Here is an 18,261-nt window from a genome sequence, read left to right as displayed (position 1 = left end):
TTCATGCAATGCGTCCATTAATACTTGTTTTCATTGTTAACTCATTCAGGAGGTAATGGCGTGCATGTGAAGAAAAACGTTATAATGTAACAAAGAGAGATTACTTGCAATATATAGGACACGCATCACTGTGTCCTCAGCAATGAATGTATATTCATTCAATTGATTTGAAATGTCTCCTGTCATCCGATCTACACTAAACAATGAATATATTTAACATCGAAATTGTTTTGCAATTTGGTCAAATACAAGACAATGAATTTTACAACAGAAATTATTGTAAGTAATTGCGTTTATTTTAGCGCTAGATGGACGGTACATTAAAGGGCAGAGGGATGACGTGATCATACAAAACCTTCCAACACTGTTGATATCTCTTGAAAACAAGACAATGAACCTATAAAACAGATATCATTGTAAGTAATTGCGTTTAGTGCTGAACGAACGGTACATTAAAGGACAGAGTGATGACGTGATCATACAAAACTTTCCAACACTGTTGATATCTCTTGAAAACAAGACAATGAACCTATAAAACAGATATCATTGTAAGTAATTGCGTTTATTTTAGTGCTAGATGGACGGTACATTAAAGGACAGAGGGATGACGTGATCACACAAAACTTTCCAACACTGATGATATCTCTTGAAAACAAGACAATGAACCTATAAAACAGATATCATTGTAAGTAGATGCGTTTTGTGCTAGATGGACGGTACATTGAAGAACAGAGGGATGACATGATCATACAAAGCTTTCCAACACTGTTGATATCTCTTAAAACCGTAACCACTACTATGCTTCCTCATCGGTACTGTGCACATTTTCCAATTTCTTTTAGGTAGTTCCTTTTTTGTTGTATCGTAAAATCTATATTGATAATGTTGTTTTGTTGCTTGTTTATTTGTTAATATCGATACAATATGATGATGTCGAGTGAGTGAGTGAGTTTAGTTTCCGCCCACCCTTCAGTTTTAAGTCTTGAAAACCACATGTGCAGAACCTGAAGAAAGTAGATTTAGATTAGACATCGTTATAGTAGACTACATCTACGTTGGTAAAAGAGCATTGACAAACGCTGCGCAGATCTCGGAGAGCTAGGAAATTCACCATTATGTGTATATTATAATAGTCGCTGTGTTATGCATTGGTGTAAATTGAGATTAAATAAAAAAACATCATTTTGTTATCATATGCTCAAGACTTTCCATAATGATGATGCATATTCCTACCCGTGAAAATCCGGGTTAGAATTGGTCTTCAGTAAACCATGTTTATAGTAAGAGGCGACGAACGCGGTCGGGTAATCAGGCTCGCTGACTTGGTTGACACATGTCATCGTATCCCAATTGCGTAGAACGATGCTCTTGATGTTGATCACAGAATTGTCTGGTCCAGATACGATTATTTACATATCGCCGCCATGTAGCTGGAATATTGCTGCGTGCGGCGTTAACCAATAACCAAATAACCAAATCATTTAGTGTTGATGGGTGAAAGTATCATCTGAATCTCTAAACTGCTGATGTGGCTATGTTGTGGGAAATCTGTTAATTGTGTGGTTCCATTTCTTGTTTATGAAACATATTCCTGTCGTAATGAGAGAACGACATCTTTCCTGTTTGCCCCTTTTCGGGAAAAACTATTGGAGATATTTTACGTGCGCATCATCGAGTACAGTAGAACGGTTTGGTCTGGTTGTTGTTTTAAAGCCGCACTCACCTATATTCCAACTGTATGGCGGCACAGAGTGAGTGAGTGAATTTAATTTTACGCCACTTTTAGCAATATTCTAGCAATATCACGGCGCGGGACACCAGATATGGGCTTCAGATATCGTACCCATGTCGGGAATCGAACCCAGGTCTTCGCCGTGACGAGCGAACGTTTTAACCACCTGGTTACCCCAACGCCCCCGTGACACAGAAGACAGAATACAGGTTAGCCTTTTTGAACTTGTAAATTCCAGAAAAAACACCGTACAGAATATATGAAGTATCAGATATCAGGATAGCATCCTTCATCAATATATCTGCATGTGTGAGTTAGTTTTGTATTACGCCACACTCAGCGATATTCCAGCTATATGTCGACGCTTTGTAAGAAATCGAGTCTTAACCAGTTATCAACAGCATGAGCATCTATCTACGCAATTGGGATACGATAACAGGTGTCAACCAAGTCAGCGAATCTGACCACCCGATCCCGTTAGTCGCCTCCTACTACCAGCATGGGTTACTGAAGATCATGGGTACAATGTGTGAAGCCCATTTCTGGTGTCCCCCGCCGTGATATAGCTGGAATATTGTTAAAAGTGGCGTAAAACTGAACTCACTCACTCACTCACTGAAGATGAATTCTAACCCGGATCTTCACGGGTTCATGAAATATACATGTTAATACCGAGTACTAACACAAAGATAAGAGTTGATGACGATGAAAACTCTATGCAAGAACGTTTGTGGTTGTAAAAATGACCAGTCGGTTGGTTTGTTCTTTTACGCCGCACTCATCAATCCAGTGATCAACATATGAGCATCGTAAAGCTGAACAGGAAAACAAATCAGATAGCTTAAAGGTGCCGCACGACGTTACGCTTCATACGTGGATAACGTGGCACTCTTGGTTTTGACACTTTCAGAGGAGGTCAGTTAATCCATGCGGACGATTTTTTGGGTCAGTCTAATAAATTCTGCAATCGTAATCATAAAGTAACGATGTACTTAAATGTCATTGATTGTCTCTGTGTAAACAAACCACGCATAAAATGACTTTGGAAAACAATCCCATTGAACCATCTTAATACGTCATATCCAAGCAAATGTGGCGTATACGATTTAGTTATTAAGCAATAGAGTAATAAAGGCCTCCGGCCCAAAGTACATGTGTTGATATGTCATGAAACATAAAACACCACCATTTACAGATTGATTATATACACATATACACAAATATGTCTACATTCATTCAACAACCTCGATAAATATCAGTATGAATCCATTCCTCATGACCAATCTGACACATGGTATATACGCACACACGGCATCAGTGCCTTTCAGTACCCAACATTTGACAGAGGTTCACCAATATTGTACGTGCGCTTCATAGAATTAGTTCTCTCCCTTGTTAAGCATCATTTAAAAAAATTGTTGTGCAAAGCTGTCTGTGAGTCTCTTCTTCACAACTGTCAAAATCATGTTGTTATCACCCATACCCTGCTGTAACCATGAGTAACTAAGACCCAGCCTGTCTAGTAATGTTCTCACATGTGTGGCCTAAGTAATTCTCCCTACACGGTCCAGCCGTAATGACCTAGAGTGACATGCTTTTGGGTATCTGTAGCTGGGCATTGTGAGGATTGTGAGCCAATATTGTATACATTTTGTCATGAATCTCATGCAGAGGATATCTTCCTAACTCTCCATAATTGACTGTATTATTAGAGGTTGAATTAAGGCACAATATTTTTCTACAAAACTCGAGGTGAATCTGCTCCACACTGTACACCGGTTGAAATCCCCATATATCTGATGCATAGGTGAGAATGGGAACTATCATTCTGTCAAATAAAACAGTGCATCTTTGATGTTTATCTTTGTTTTATAGACAAATCCCAGTAGCATATTCATGACTTTCTCTGCTTGTTGAGATAAGAAAGACCTTGCTTGGCTCCATGAGAGTTTACTTGACAAGAATACTTCACCACTTGTAATTGTTCACCCTTGTAATACCATTTCTCATTAGATCTAAGCTTCCCTCCTCCTCACAGAAAGCTTCTAAAGTGTCAATGTGTTGCTGAAGTGTCCCCACTGAGTAGCGTACACCAGAGATGTCATCACCACACATTAGGGAGGTAAAATTAACAAATATTTCTTTACAGGCATATGCTTCATACATTGAGGATAGCTCTTTTTGAGAAACAGGGTAAATAAAACTGGACTGAGAATGCATCCCTGCCTGGTACCCACTTTACAATCAAAGTATTCAGACAAACTCAGTTTATCTACCAGTACACATGCCTTCAGCTGGTCATACATGGATAAAATAATACTGAAGCACTTCCCACTCCATTTTCCAGAAACACATATTTAAGAAGATGGTGTTGGACACTGTCAAAAGCTTTTGAGAAGTCTATAAATAGACAGTACATTCTTCCTCTAGATTTAGAGAGATGCTTTTGTATTAAAGAGAATAATACAAATATATTGTCTCGTGTGCTATATCCCTTTCTGAATCCAGCTTGGTCCACCTTTCGCAGGTCATTAGCTTCACACCATTTCACAATCTTGTTATTTAAGATTTTAGTGAAGAGTTTACCAAGAACAGGTAGTACTGAGATTCCCCTGTAATTGTTCAGATCACTCTTGTCTCCCTTTTTGTGTAGAGGGTATATCACAGCTTCTGACCATGCACAAGGGAATTGCCCAGAGTCAAGGATAGCATTAAACAGAACCTTGATTGGCCTGAGCAAACTGTTTACTCCTGCTTTAATGTGCTCATTCAGTATCCAATCACGGCCTGGTGCTTTCTTGTTAGGCAGATCTCTGAGTGCAGCCATTATCTCACTGTCTGTGATTTCTGTATCTAGGATGTCATTTTTTGACAGGGGCTGATATGAGTTTTCCCTCAGACTTGTTGTCACTGTTTGGTTGAACACCTCATCAGTCTCATGCTTAGTATCATTTAGTAACTGTTTAAAATGGTTCTTCCAGTCACAAGCTGGTATACTGTTACCTCTGGTAGTTCCATTTCCTTAATAATTCTTAATACTTTTCCATAGGTCTTGGTCAGAGGTTTCCTTTGCATCAGTTTTCAGTAGGTTTTGCACATCCTGTTTATGTTGAAGCTGCTCTCTCTGTCTTGTCTGTAGATGTCTTTTAGTTTATTTCTTAACCTTCTATACTGTTGGAAATCACTATCCATGTTGGTTGCTCTGAACTTGTCCAGGAGTTTGTACTTCTCCGATTTATTGTTCTCACATTCCTTGTCCCACCATCCTCGCTTATAGAGCTGGACAGTATATGTGCAGCTTCATCAACATTCCCTCTACCACAAGAGTGTCAAACTCATTACAACGCTGAGTCCATATGGTCTTCACAGAATCCACATACTCCTCCACTTTAATCTTTCCAGGGATGCACATCAGCTTCGTCTGTCATAACACTGCGTTTATTATCAATATTCAGTGAACATGATAATAGAAAGTGGTCAGAGTCGTCCCTTGGTTGAAAGTTGAATGCTGCAACAACTCTGTACAGTTCAGTGCATACAAATGATGTAATCTATAGTGCTTTTCCCTAAGTGTGAAACATATGTAACATCCCCAGTTGTTAAAATCGATATATTTTGATGATGTCGAGTGAGTGAGTGAGTTTTAAACATAATCCTACATGTAAAGCCACATTATCATTTTGTAAATATTTGGTAAAACGAATACTTCATATTTGACATATTTGAGATCACTGGGTTTTTCAAAGTTGTAGAACTGATACGAAATGTTGCTCAGAATTGTAATAAAATACGTTGTTCCGCCATATATCTGATCCAAATTTGGCTTAATATTTTCATGTAGAACAAAACTGTTCTACATATGATCAGAAGCATTAAGAATTTCATTAAATATATCGTTTACAAGGTAAGGGATTACCAACAATGTTACCTCAAATGTCCAAGCGTTGTAAACACTATGACCGCTAACTTTGTCCATATATTTAGCTGTAGGTAACCATTATCGGAGCATTGCAACAGGAGGCGGGTCTCCATTTTCAAAAGCTCGTGCATTGTGTTACAAAAAAACAAGTCTTTCTGTGTAATTACCAGATTCATCAAATTGTTTTCAAATGTGATTGGTCATTCACACGTAGCTAACATGTGTTGATATGCAGCATGAACCGTGACAATAAACATTTACCTCTCCTTTATGAAATACTGAACATATGTTACAATATTATAATTAACCAGCAATGTAAGTACGTTTGCCCTTTGAACATGAAATGACAAAGATAATATGCATTTGTCCGGCTTATGGCTATATCGTTTCATTCATGTGTTCAGGGCCATTCTGCATGCAGCCTCACGACCCTTGCAGTAATCCATTACTAGATACACTCTTCAAAAAGAAGAAACGCATAAGCCATTTCTAGAAACATTTATTGCTATAGTTTAAAAGCAATTATTTCATGTAATTTCAATGGTAAAAAGGTGACTATTCATACGTCTATAGACAAAGAGCCTTATTGTTAGGTTTCTGTTTACATGAGTCCACAAAATGGCGTGAAAGTCAGTACTTTGTACGGCCACCTATGTCAACAATTACTTCTCGGCACCGTCTCTGGCACAGACTGGATAAGTCGACGAAGTCGCTTTTTGCGGAATTCTTCCCCACTCATCCTGCAATGCGATGGCCAATTGTGGAAGTGTCTGAGTCGTATTTGATGTACACGTCAATCGAGTTCATCCCATAGGTGTTCTATCGGGTTTATATCTGGTGATCGTGAAGGCAATGGCAAGACATTGACATTAGAATTGGCAAGGTAGCGGATCGTGACGCGTGCTGTATGTGAAGTAGCGTTGTCACGATGGAACAACCCCCTCTCGGTCCATAATCGGAAGCACATGAGCACATCGGAAGCAAGAATTTCTTTGATGTACCGATTTGCTGTCAAACGATGAACGTTGAAATGTCGGGCAACTGCAGTCTGCGACTCCTCAGCTTCAAGGTGGTCTATGGCGATGTTTCCTCTTTTCCGGGCAAAAACGAATGACAAAATTATACACAACGTTTGCCTGTCCTTTCATCACCTATGCGTTTCTTTTTTGAAGAGTGTAATTACGTGTACAGTTCGACGATGTATGAAATACATGTATGAAGCTCGCCTTCAAGGTTTTGAGTCAGACTACAAATCTTGTGACAATCTCGCAAGGTACGAGTTGTACGCGACTTACAAGCCACTACACGTCGCACCGTGAACACGCACCTTAAAGATTAAGAACACGTAAAACACCATGACCGATGAAAGGTACAAAGTTCAACATTTCCGTATCCGAATTACATAGATCGATGCTGATGTAAACAGGCAATGGATTATCTGATCTTGACCGGATACTTTACAGACCTTCGTTATAAAGTTGGGACATTATGTGGAGTTCTGCGTAAAACAACAAACAAATAAACAATCGTGAATAACACAGTGAATGTGCCATCTATCTCTGAACACCAACCCGTCGTGCATGCTACATGGAACTGGCTACTGACATTAGGCCAGGTGTTATTTGTTTTATGATATGTTTGACTCGAGACTACAACGGATGTTCTTAAATGTCGGAAAACCAATAACACAAGGATACTGGTTGACTTCATCAGCTCGCTCGCTATGGATAGACATACATCATACATAAATGTTCACACTCCTGTAATAACCTGTTTTACTCCAAACATCCAAACATCTATCAACTCGGCGCGATGCAATGCAATACTGTACCTGCAGTAAAAACACGTGTGAAGATCTGGGTTAGAATTGATCTTCAGACAATGCTTGTCGTAAGAGGCGACTAACAGGATCGGGTGGTGCGACTCGCTGACATATGTCATCGTATTCCAGTTGCGAAGATCGAAGCTCATACTGATGATCAGTGGACTGTCTGTTTCAGACTAAACTAAGCCTCTGTCTCCTCTTGTGCGTCACACTGATTATTTCCCTGTAGGAATGATTACTAACTGTGGATCACACCACTTCTACACAACCCATTTACAACAGGTATTGAAATCCCACAAATGTTGTCGAAGTAAACATATTCAACACAAACCAACAGGTTTAGGTACATTAGAAATAATGTTTTGTTATTCATAGAGTTTTAAGATGAATTTTCAACGCACCAAAAGAACCTAAACATACTATCAAATAGATACTAAATACCTTTGAGCATACGCCATTCGATGTGCATGTACAATACATGGACGGTAAATATATATAGACATTGACATCAATCGGTGCATGAGTGTTTTCGAGTTAGGGCTATACATAAAGGTTCATAGTTCAATAAACTCGTACAAAGTGCAATTCAGTTGCTAAATAAGGTGTGTTGCTCGGGTCTGTAGGCTTTACATACGTATATAAAATAGCTCCAGTTCGTCCACTACGTTTGCAGTGTCTGTCAGCTCTAGGGTAAAACGTTTGCTTCCAAACTCGTTTTAAAATATATTCCTATCAACGAAGCCTAATTTATCAGAGCGTTGTTTCTCCATCATAACCTGCAGAGGCTAACACAACAACGATATTGTTTAAAGGTATGTTCGACTTATTCATTCCATAACCACTTTTCCTGTACTAACTAAATTATATTTAATTGACTAAAAGCTTTTTGCAAAAAAGTGTTACGGAATGAAAACCAGGCTTTACCATATCATTCGAGAAAAGAACAGGCAAAATAATAAATCATTTGACAGAAGACCTACACGACAATCAGTTCAAAATGGTACTGATCCCATGTTCAAAATTTTGTTAATTTTTTCTCAAAAATGACACTAAAGAAATTACCAATTCATCAAACTTGTTATCAAAAGTATCAGGCCTTAAAAGAAACATAAACTGAAACTAGTTACAGCCATCTTGTATTAATATTTTTGTATGTATATATATACTATATATTATTATTTATCTTTCCATTTGTTTTTGTATATAAAATATTTGTATTCGCTCTTGTACCACCAACCGTGGTTATTTGAGAATAAATGATTGATTCGGATGCCTTGGATCTTTACATGGTGGATTGACTTCTGAAAGGCGAGACAATAAACAAATCATACTGAGGCAATAATAGGCAAAAGTAGGAATACAAGACGTTTGAAGATAGGATACGTCGCTCATTACTATGAAGGTGTGATGTATCATGAGGACAATGCACCGATAATCACATCAGTCATAGCAATGGATTCAATCCATCAGTGTTGGTGTGAACTCCAAACTCCAAATCTGACTCCAAACTTAGATCTGTTCTCAAAGCAGGGGGGGGGGGAAGCTCTACAAAGAACTTTACTCTTTTGACAGACAAAAGAAGGTCTTCAACAAAACTCATAAAGACCTTACATGATGAAAAAAGTATAATTATCATTGTGGAAGGGGATTAACATATCATTTGAATGTCTCCAAGTCAAGTCTTTCAATGTGTGAGACTCAGAGGTTGTCATGCGGCCCTCGTAGTGTGGATCGGAAGAAGCTCCCAAAACAATGCCAGGTTCGGGAAGATAACTGACCCTTCAGTAGCTTTGTGAGACCATTTATGTTTTTCCAGTGCGTTTTTCAGCAGTCTCGTTTATCCCATTCTGTTACCTATTGAAACTGCGTGTTTCAGTATAAGCTGTTAAATATAGATTGATTTTGTGTGGTTATCTACTGGTTTCTATGTTTACTGTAGAGTTTAAGGTTGTGACATTTGTTTAGTGTCAAAGTAAGCAGAAGGTTTGTATTTGATGTGCCCAATCAAATTTAGCTATAATATTGATGCTGAGTCGCCATAGGGTAAAACGTGATATTTTGAAACTCGTTAAAACTTTCGTTTTAGGAGGAACATTTACGGGATTTAGCTTTAACGTCAGCGACTGAGGAGAGTTCAGAAAGTGTTAAAATGGCAAGCCTGAAAATGAGAGATATTGAGGTCACTGGAACTGGTAAATTGCAGTAGAGAAATTAGCCTTAAATTCAAATACATGTATACACTTAGTTCCGTCCTTTACAAGAAATATGTAAGGTAATATATGCTTGGATGTTAAAAAAAATGTGCAAAAGAGCATCGATGATCAGTAACAGAAAGCTTGACCTTTTTCAGAATTATCAATTGAGGTAAGTTCAAAATATAATGAGGTGAAAATGCTTATCTAAAAGCTTATGAAATTGGCCATGGGACAAAATAGGGTGAATATCATTATTGTATGTGGCGTTTGTTTAATAGAAAATTCATGTTCCGAATGCTGTTGATAAACATTTTGATATGTTATGCCCGGTTATTTTGTTGGAAGATGTCAAGCACTGTGCTCATGCTGAGATTAAGACATTGCGACTGTGCTTCAATAGTCATATGGCTTGATATGCTGTTGGGTATTAATAACTAGGAATAATCTATGAATATTTGTATTTTCAGGCAATATGAGTGATACATCTCCTTCAGGCATTATTTCCTTCCTTATGGGAAACGATGACATGAACAGCGAGGACATTGTGCATACTTTTTCTCAATACAGCCATCAATATGAAGAGGTTCGTTTCCATTAATGTTGAAATATTAATATTTGAATTGATGTTGTCTATCCAATCTCCCAATGTATGTCGTACAAACCATTCCAGTATTGCAGATCTCTGGATGCGGTTGGATTGCCCAGTGATGAAAGTGTTCGCTCATTCAGTGATAGTATTTGCAGTTGAAGTAATACTGATAGATGTCCGTGAAATTGCTGGAATGTTCTAAAAGCACATTCTTGTATTTCATAAAGGCTATGCTGGCCAGCGGCTACACGGGTCCAGCAGAAATTGCCGGGACAATTGCAAAGTTGTTTCCAAGCAACAGAAATGAGGTCTATATTCTGGATGTGTCTGCTGGAACAGGACTTTGTGCAGACAAGGTTGGCAGACATAGATATATAAATCTGCGATACTGACACTGGCAATGACAACCGAAGAAAGGGTCAGCCTTGAAAGGTCAGAGGCTTAGGTATATCAGTCTGGTTTCCGGGGTCTGCGACATCATACCACCTGTTCTTGGATTTTTCTATAGGCTGACCCTTTCTACGGGGCACTCCTTTTCATTTAATCACCGGGATTATCTTGTTGTCTTGTTTTCTTTGTTATACTTAGTATAAATTTATATGCTTTGCCACCACTGCATGTTACATTCCTGCTTGACAACGGTACAAGAATCTGTATCGAAACGTCGCACTCTCGCAATAAAGAAGTTGTTATCCATAAACGTTTGTCAATTTTGTAATCATCGGGAGACTGTTCCAATCCTGTTTGGTCTATATTTTTGTTTAATTTATTTTTTTATTTAAATTTTGCCTTTTTTTTCTGGTGGGGGCCTTTTTATATAACTGGCTCAAACACTTCAGTTAGGTTTATCAGTTTGCGTCTGGTTTCAGCTTTATATTTGTACCATATTTATACTAAAACCTCGATACAACTGGCGACAAATATCTAAATTGTGTAGGTCGATGCTCATGCTGTTGATCACTGGATTGTCTCGATTCGATTATTTACAGACCGATTTAGCTGGAATATTGCTGTGTTCGGCGTGAAATATCAACCAAACAAACAATAGCAAAAATGTGCATTTTGGAAACTTTTCCAATCATTTCCATCCGTCTCGTGATGTGGTTCCTAGTTGATAAACTCAAAATCATTACTTGATGATATCGATATTGATCTTGTTCTATGTCAAATATATTCACAGGTCTACTCTCAAGGTTTTCTCAAAATTGACGCCTTGGAACCGTCGAATGAAATGCTGGATGAAGCAAGAAAGAAGGGCATATATAGTCGCTACTTCGTTGACGGTTTAGGAGAAAATACCCTGGACATCGCAAATGGTAGGTTGTTTCATTTGGACTGTTGGATATTATGTAATTTGTGTATTCAGGTCCATGTTCATAAGCTGTGTTACAATGAATAATTGTATTTTATTCGTGATTTATTTATTGTTTTATTTATTTCGGGAATGCTCATCACCATGGAAGGTTTCAGAAACCTCTGTGCCACCTTGGTGAAGTCCAATGGATGGAAGACCGCCTCCATGGTGTAGTGGTTAGAGCGTCCGCCCGGAGAGCGGAAGGTCGCAGGTTCGATCCCCGACGTCATACCAAAAGACGTTAAAATATGGTACTTGTTGGTCCCTGCCTGGCGCTCGGCATTAATGGGTACAACAAGGACTGGTCGGCTCGGAGTCAGTATAATGTGTCTGAGTGGGGTATCCATGCTTCACTGGGGCATGGTATCTCAGTGGGCTAGCACTATAACACCAGCTTAAGTCTGGGCTAGTACAAGCAGCCGCACATACACATACACACGCATGCACGTAGTCATATGAGCGAAATATTCTCAAGCACGACGTAAAACCCAATTTCACCTCACCTCACCTCCAATGGATGGATGCTTTAAATTGTTTTAATTGCCTTTTCTTTGTTTTGTTTATCATGGCACCATCATACTTAACATTAAGATGGGGATTTGAGTAAATTCAACATACTGTTTTCATGGATGTACACCAATGAAGAATCATATTTCAGCTTATTATAACAACTTTTCTTTGAGTAAAGATATTTCCCCATAGTGAGAATATTTTCATTAGCTCAAAACTCACTTTTTGGTGGTATTCCAATTACATACAAGCAAGTACCACGACATATTATACAACTTATTGTATTTATACAACTTATTGTATTTATACAACTTATTGTATTTATACAACTTATTGATTTAGCGGTTTACAGCCTTATTGAAAGATTCTGTCAAACAGGTTTCACCCACGTGCGAAAACAAAATGGGAGAAATATTTTCGTTTGTTCAAGATAAAGCTGATGATTCTCTATTTTGCAAATATATGCATGTACATCAACACATAGTTTAATTTGCTTTTATTTCGTTCAACTTCTTGATGATGTAAATGAGGGTAAAACATTTTGACCCTTGTGCGAACAAAATTGACCTTTCCTCCAATCTCTTGGTTATGCCAAAACACATCAAAAGGTGCAGCAGAAAGTCTACATTTCAATATTTTTGCGTTGTTAAAATTAATAGACATAATACACGTAATTTGCATGAAATGACCCTCATGGTGACTTCGCACAAAAACACATGCAAATTATGAATAAGTTAAGTTATGATGTGATTGTTTATCACATGATCATATACACTTGTATAACCCTGTGATTTCTATATCCCAATGACATGAAACGGAACACACAACTCATTTCGAAATCTTCTTACTATGTTTCCCTTTCCATTTACATATTGGTACTAGCACCATGCAGCAAACATATCTTATTCCACTTCGGATTCGGGTACGCTTGGATTATGCAGGATATTGGACATATTGATATTTTCATGTCTTGTATTCAAGTGTAGAGTGTCTGACAATAAATAACATTCAACGATGGCAGGCTTCAATATCAAATAACTTATTCAAAACAGTTCTGCATATAATATGCTGTGTCGTCTTAAAACTTAGTAATTGTTTAAAAAGAAGGGTAAACACTTCAGTTCAGAAAAATCCTAAAAGATAAGATCAGGTATTTGTACATGATATATTCTGGACTTATAATCGAAGGGGTTAGAATAACAACAGGGTTAACTACATTTTTAGCATTTCTTCATAAATGGAGGTTTTTTAAACATTTTTTTAATTATTATTGATGTGAAACGCACATAAAATACTTTTAATATTTTGCTTGTGTTTGATATTTCAAAGACTGTTTGGCAAACATTTACATACATTGTTTTGCCCTCATTTAAATACTAAAAAAATAAATAATAATAATAATTTGGATTTAACCTCCTATTTATTTTAGCCCCTTCATTATCTACATTACAGATACGTATGACGTTGTGACCATGGCGGCGTTTAGCACGGTGGTTTTGAAAAAGCTGCCTTTAAATTCAATTAAAGAACTCATTCGCATTGTCAAACCAGGCAAGTATACCATCCTTTTAAATAATGGATGTTCGTATCGTAATGAATAATATGGAAGTAAAAAAAGATATTCGCATTGAGCCTTAAGAAGAGACCTGTGTCATGGGCACAATAGCCGCTTCATATATTCAGTCAAAATACTTAAAAATAAATATCCACAATCTGCCTCTATTCAGACGCTTTATATCTGTTACTGTGTAAGTTGAGGAATTAGAACTTGCAGCAAGTTAACTCAAACTTACTGATCATCTCAGATATGTCAAAATGTACAGGACAGCGGCAATAACTGTAAAAACATGTCAATACACCAACGCTATCAGTTTTGGAGAAGGCTAATGAACAGGTTCAGCTTAGAAGTTCCTTTATTCCAATACAGTTGGATTTCAGCTATGTGACAGTTGTCTGAGAATAATCGAGTCGTTGACATAAGTCATTTAGTAACAGGCGATCAATACATATTCATGATCTCGGTTTTCGTTTTAGGTGGTTACATTATCAATGCTACTCTACACAGTCTCTTCCCAGCCGATGGGGATGCAACAGCAGCGCTTTTTCGAGAAAATATCAAGACACTGGAATCTGAAGGGAAATGGAACCAAGTGGAATTTAGACGTCTTTCTCAGGCCGTTCTTGGAGAGGATGGGGCACTCTCAGTTCACAAGGTCCTTTAATGAAATAATAACTGATTTGCTTCCTTAAATTCGTGAATACACTCTTATTATCACTTCAAATATGGTGCGCTGTCGTTGCTGAATTTCCCCAAATATGTAGACAATAAGTATAATCTAATAATGATTAATTTTATGTCCACCACAATCATGTAAACGTGCTATAATTTAGTTCGGAATGTTCGTGGAGATGAAGGGGCACTTTCAGTTCACAAAGTCTTTTAATGAAATCACGGGTAACTGATTTGCTCCCTTAAATTTGTGAATACATCCTTCAAATATGGTGCGTGATAGTGACAAGATCGTTGACAAGATCAAAACACAAAGGCATACCTGTGAAAATTTAAAACAAAACCCGACTATTTTATTACTGTAACACATGTTGCCGAGTTGGACCCCAGATATGTGGAAAATTAGTATAATCTTACAATGATTTGTAAGGCATGATCTTTACCAAGAAACACATATTTATAGCACTATTATTATAATAACCCTATATTTGACAAGTCTATTAATCTAATGTCCACCACAATCATGTAAGCATACCATAATTTAGCTGTCAAAATATCTATTGCATGCTGTGAGACATCGAGTGTCAATCTAAAAGGTTATGTTGTTTTCTATATTTTGATATTATTGTTTCTTCCTATATATTTGTAGCTGTATAATATATGTGAACTCTAATGCGATATTTTGTGGTGTGGGGCTTGTTGACATGAAACTCCGAATAAACTTCTACAAAGTCTGTTTGAGATTATATGGCGACTAACATGTCATGCAATGCGTTCATTTATATTTGTTTTCATTGTTAACTCTTGCAGGAGGCAATGGCGTTCATGTGAAGAAAAACGTTACAATGTAACAAAGAGAGATTACTTGCAATGTATGTGCCACATATCTCTGTACATGTATGTTCGGTTCGAGTGATCTGAAATGTCTCCCCGTCATCTAATTTAAACTAAACAATGCATATATTTAACATCAAAATTGTTTTGCAATTTGGACAAATACAAGACAATGGACTTTTACAACAGAAATCATTGTAAGTAATTGCGTTTAGTGCTAGATGGACGGTGCATTAAAGGACAGAGTGATGACGTGATCATACAAAGCTTTCCAACAATGCTGATATCTCTTGAACTACTACCTCATCGATATTATGCCCATTTTCCATAGTCCTTTGAGGTATTCTTCTATGTTGTATTGTACATGTATACTGATAATGTAGTTATGTTGGGTTTTTTATTTGTTTAAATCGATCAAATATGACGATGTCGAATGGGTAAGTGAGTTTACTTTTTTGCAATATTCCAGCAATATCACGGACACCATGGGGACCCCAGAAATGGGTTCCACACATTGTACCCATGTGGGCAATGGACCCCGGGCCTTCGGCGTGACGAGCGAACGCTTTAACCACTAGACTACCCCATCACCCTGATCATGTTGAGGAAGACCACGTCTTCTTGATATCAAATGGGTGTCAGCTTGCAATCTCAATGGGATTCGATGAAGCGAGCGATGCGACTCCTCTTGTCTTCAAGTTGAGAGAGTGGGATGTTTTATGCCGCTTTGGACACTATTTCAGTGTCACAGTCTGTCAGATGGAGGTGGAGGTGGAGCATGTGGTATACATAAATAGGTGATTATGAGGATGATGCGTTGTATACATAAATGGGGGATTATCGATGATGAGGATCTTTAATGAGCTGGTAGTACGCAGGAGGTATGCAGTAACCTTGGTCTCGGTTGATTGATGGCTGGAGTCTTTTGATGTAGATGGCATCTTGGAGTTTCCTGAGTTTATAGTCTTTGAGGTTGGTTGTTAGGGTTTGGGGTTTGTTCCACTGGATGTTGTGGTCGGATTGTCTTTGATGTGATCTGAAAGGGCTGATTTTGAGTCTAGTTTGGATACTGAGGTCTGATCTTCTTTGATTCGGATTTTGAGGGGTCTTGATGTTTCACCTACGTAGGTCTGTCCACAGTCGCAGGAGACGTGGTAAACTGTTCCCTGTGGGTGTCACGGCACCGAAACGTCGCTCTCACAGCAATAAAGAAGTTGTTCATCCATATATTGTTATCCTTCCTTACTGCTCCAACTTCTAAATGCCTCTCAAAGAAGTTAAGACTATTATTATTCCAAACGGTACATCCAATGATTATGATGGTATGAAATGATTGTATGGTATAAGTGTGGTCCACACTCGATTATTTACAGAGCGGCGTTAACAAACAAACAAACCGCCAAAACATATACTAAGCAGAAAAAGAAACGTCACTTTGGAATTTGCTTCTCAGAAACGGATAACTGTAAACTCATTTAATGTTTTGATTGTATATTTTTGACAACATCTCCAACTTTACTTGAGCCAAGACATTCCTTCCCAAACTCAGAACTGAACCCAGGAAATGGTCTCAAAAACACAACCTGATCTCGGAGATGGTACGGCGTTCTCCATGTTTTTCATGCAACTCATGATGCACGTGCTGTTCACAACGACCAGCCCTATAAAATGCACCCCCAAACCTGGTTGAAACATTCACATTACAACGTCAGCAGGATGCCGCGACTCACGGCAGCTCAGAGGAACCAGGCGCTAAGAAGACTTGAAGCTGGCCACACTGCACAAGCCGTTGCCAGTCACATCCAGGTCAACGTTCGGACCATGTACAGGCTGCAACAACGTTTCCGGGTCACCAGTACCACAAATGATCGCCCCCGTACTGGCAGACCAAGGGTGACCACAAGACGACAAGACCGCCATGTTGTGCGACAGCATGAACAGAATCACTTCATGCAGGCATCCGAAACAGCACGCCAGACAGTGGGAACACACGGAAGACCAATCAGTACTGATACAGTACGCCGACGTCTTAACAGCGGGAACCTCCATTGCCGTAGACCTTACCGTAGACCTATCGTCACCCTCGTCATCGGCGTGAACGTCTACAGTTTACCCTACAACACCAAAACTGGTGATACTATTCACAGATGAGAGTCGGTACTGCGTATCAACTGCAGATGGCAGAACAAGAATATGGCGACGACGTGGCCAGCGTTACTTAGACCAATGTGTTATGGAAAGAGATTCATGGGGAGGTGCAAGCATCATGGTATGGGTTGGAATAGGCCTGAACCAGAGAGTGGGTCCTGTGGGGTTCCAGAACCTTGGTCCAGTGAGAGGAGGCGGCATCACAGCGGTGTGCTACATCGACCAAGCTCTCACAACCCACGTCATACCACATTTCGCACGTCACCGAAACAACATTTTCCCGCATGATAACGCCCGGGGCCATACTGCCAGAGCTACACGGCACTTTCTACAGCAGAACGGTGTCAACATTATGCTATGGCCAGCCCTTATTCCTGATTTAAAACCAATTGAACATCTTTTGGATGAAATTCAGAGGAGACTAAATAATGTCATACAAGGCCGAACACAGCCGATTTTATTGCGCCAGTCCTTTCTCAGAGTGTGGTTCCAGGTGCCAATGGCCTTCATCAATCGATTGGTTCCCTCCATTCATAGACGCCGTGCTGCAGTTATTGCTGCTCGTGGTGGTCACACTAGATACTGAAGTCAAGGGTCTGAATGGACTGCAAACGTTCACGTAATGTCTTGAAATTGTGCTGAGTTATTCATTGATGTGTCAAGATATTGTACACAAAAAATGTTTTGATCCGCTTATTATGTCCATTTCCGTAATGATTTGATTACAGTGCATGAATTCGTACTGACGGGTTTTTGCTGCTGAGTATATTTAGTGTAGCTGGTTGAAAGTATCATCTTAATCTCTACGCTGCTGATGTGGCTAGGATGTGGGAAATGTGTTAGTTGTCTGGTTCCATTTCTTGTTTATGAAACATAAACCTGCCGTAATAAGACATCGCCTGAAAACCAGAGTGTTCCAAGTACA

At 38.7% G+C, this 18,261-nt stretch overlaps 1 protein-coding gene across 1 annotated transcript; it reads left to right on the top strand.

Moving 5' to 3' along the window:
- The first annotated feature begins 10,490 nt into the window (after positions 1-10,490).
- LOC124283642 lies at positions 10,491-14,346 on the top strand. The gene is made up of 3 exons (XM_046719635.1): positions 10,491-10,616; positions 11,441-11,576; positions 14,159-14,346. The coding sequence occupies exons 1-3, from the start codon at positions 10,491-10,493 to the stop codon at positions 14,344-14,346; spliced, it is 450 nt and encodes a 149-aa protein (XP_046575591.1).
- The last annotated feature ends 3,915 nt before the right edge of the window (positions 14,347-18,261 follow it).

This window comes from Haliotis rubra, unplaced genomic scaffold (assembly GCF_003918875.1).
Source record: "Haliotis rubra isolate DU_JTF1 unplaced genomic scaffold, ASM391887v1 Scf319, whole genome shotgun sequence".
In the NCBI taxonomy this organism is placed as follows: Eukaryota; Metazoa; Mollusca; class Gastropoda; order Lepetellida; family Haliotidae; genus Haliotis; species Haliotis rubra.
This window is presented reverse-complemented; position numbering and strand designations above follow the sequence as displayed.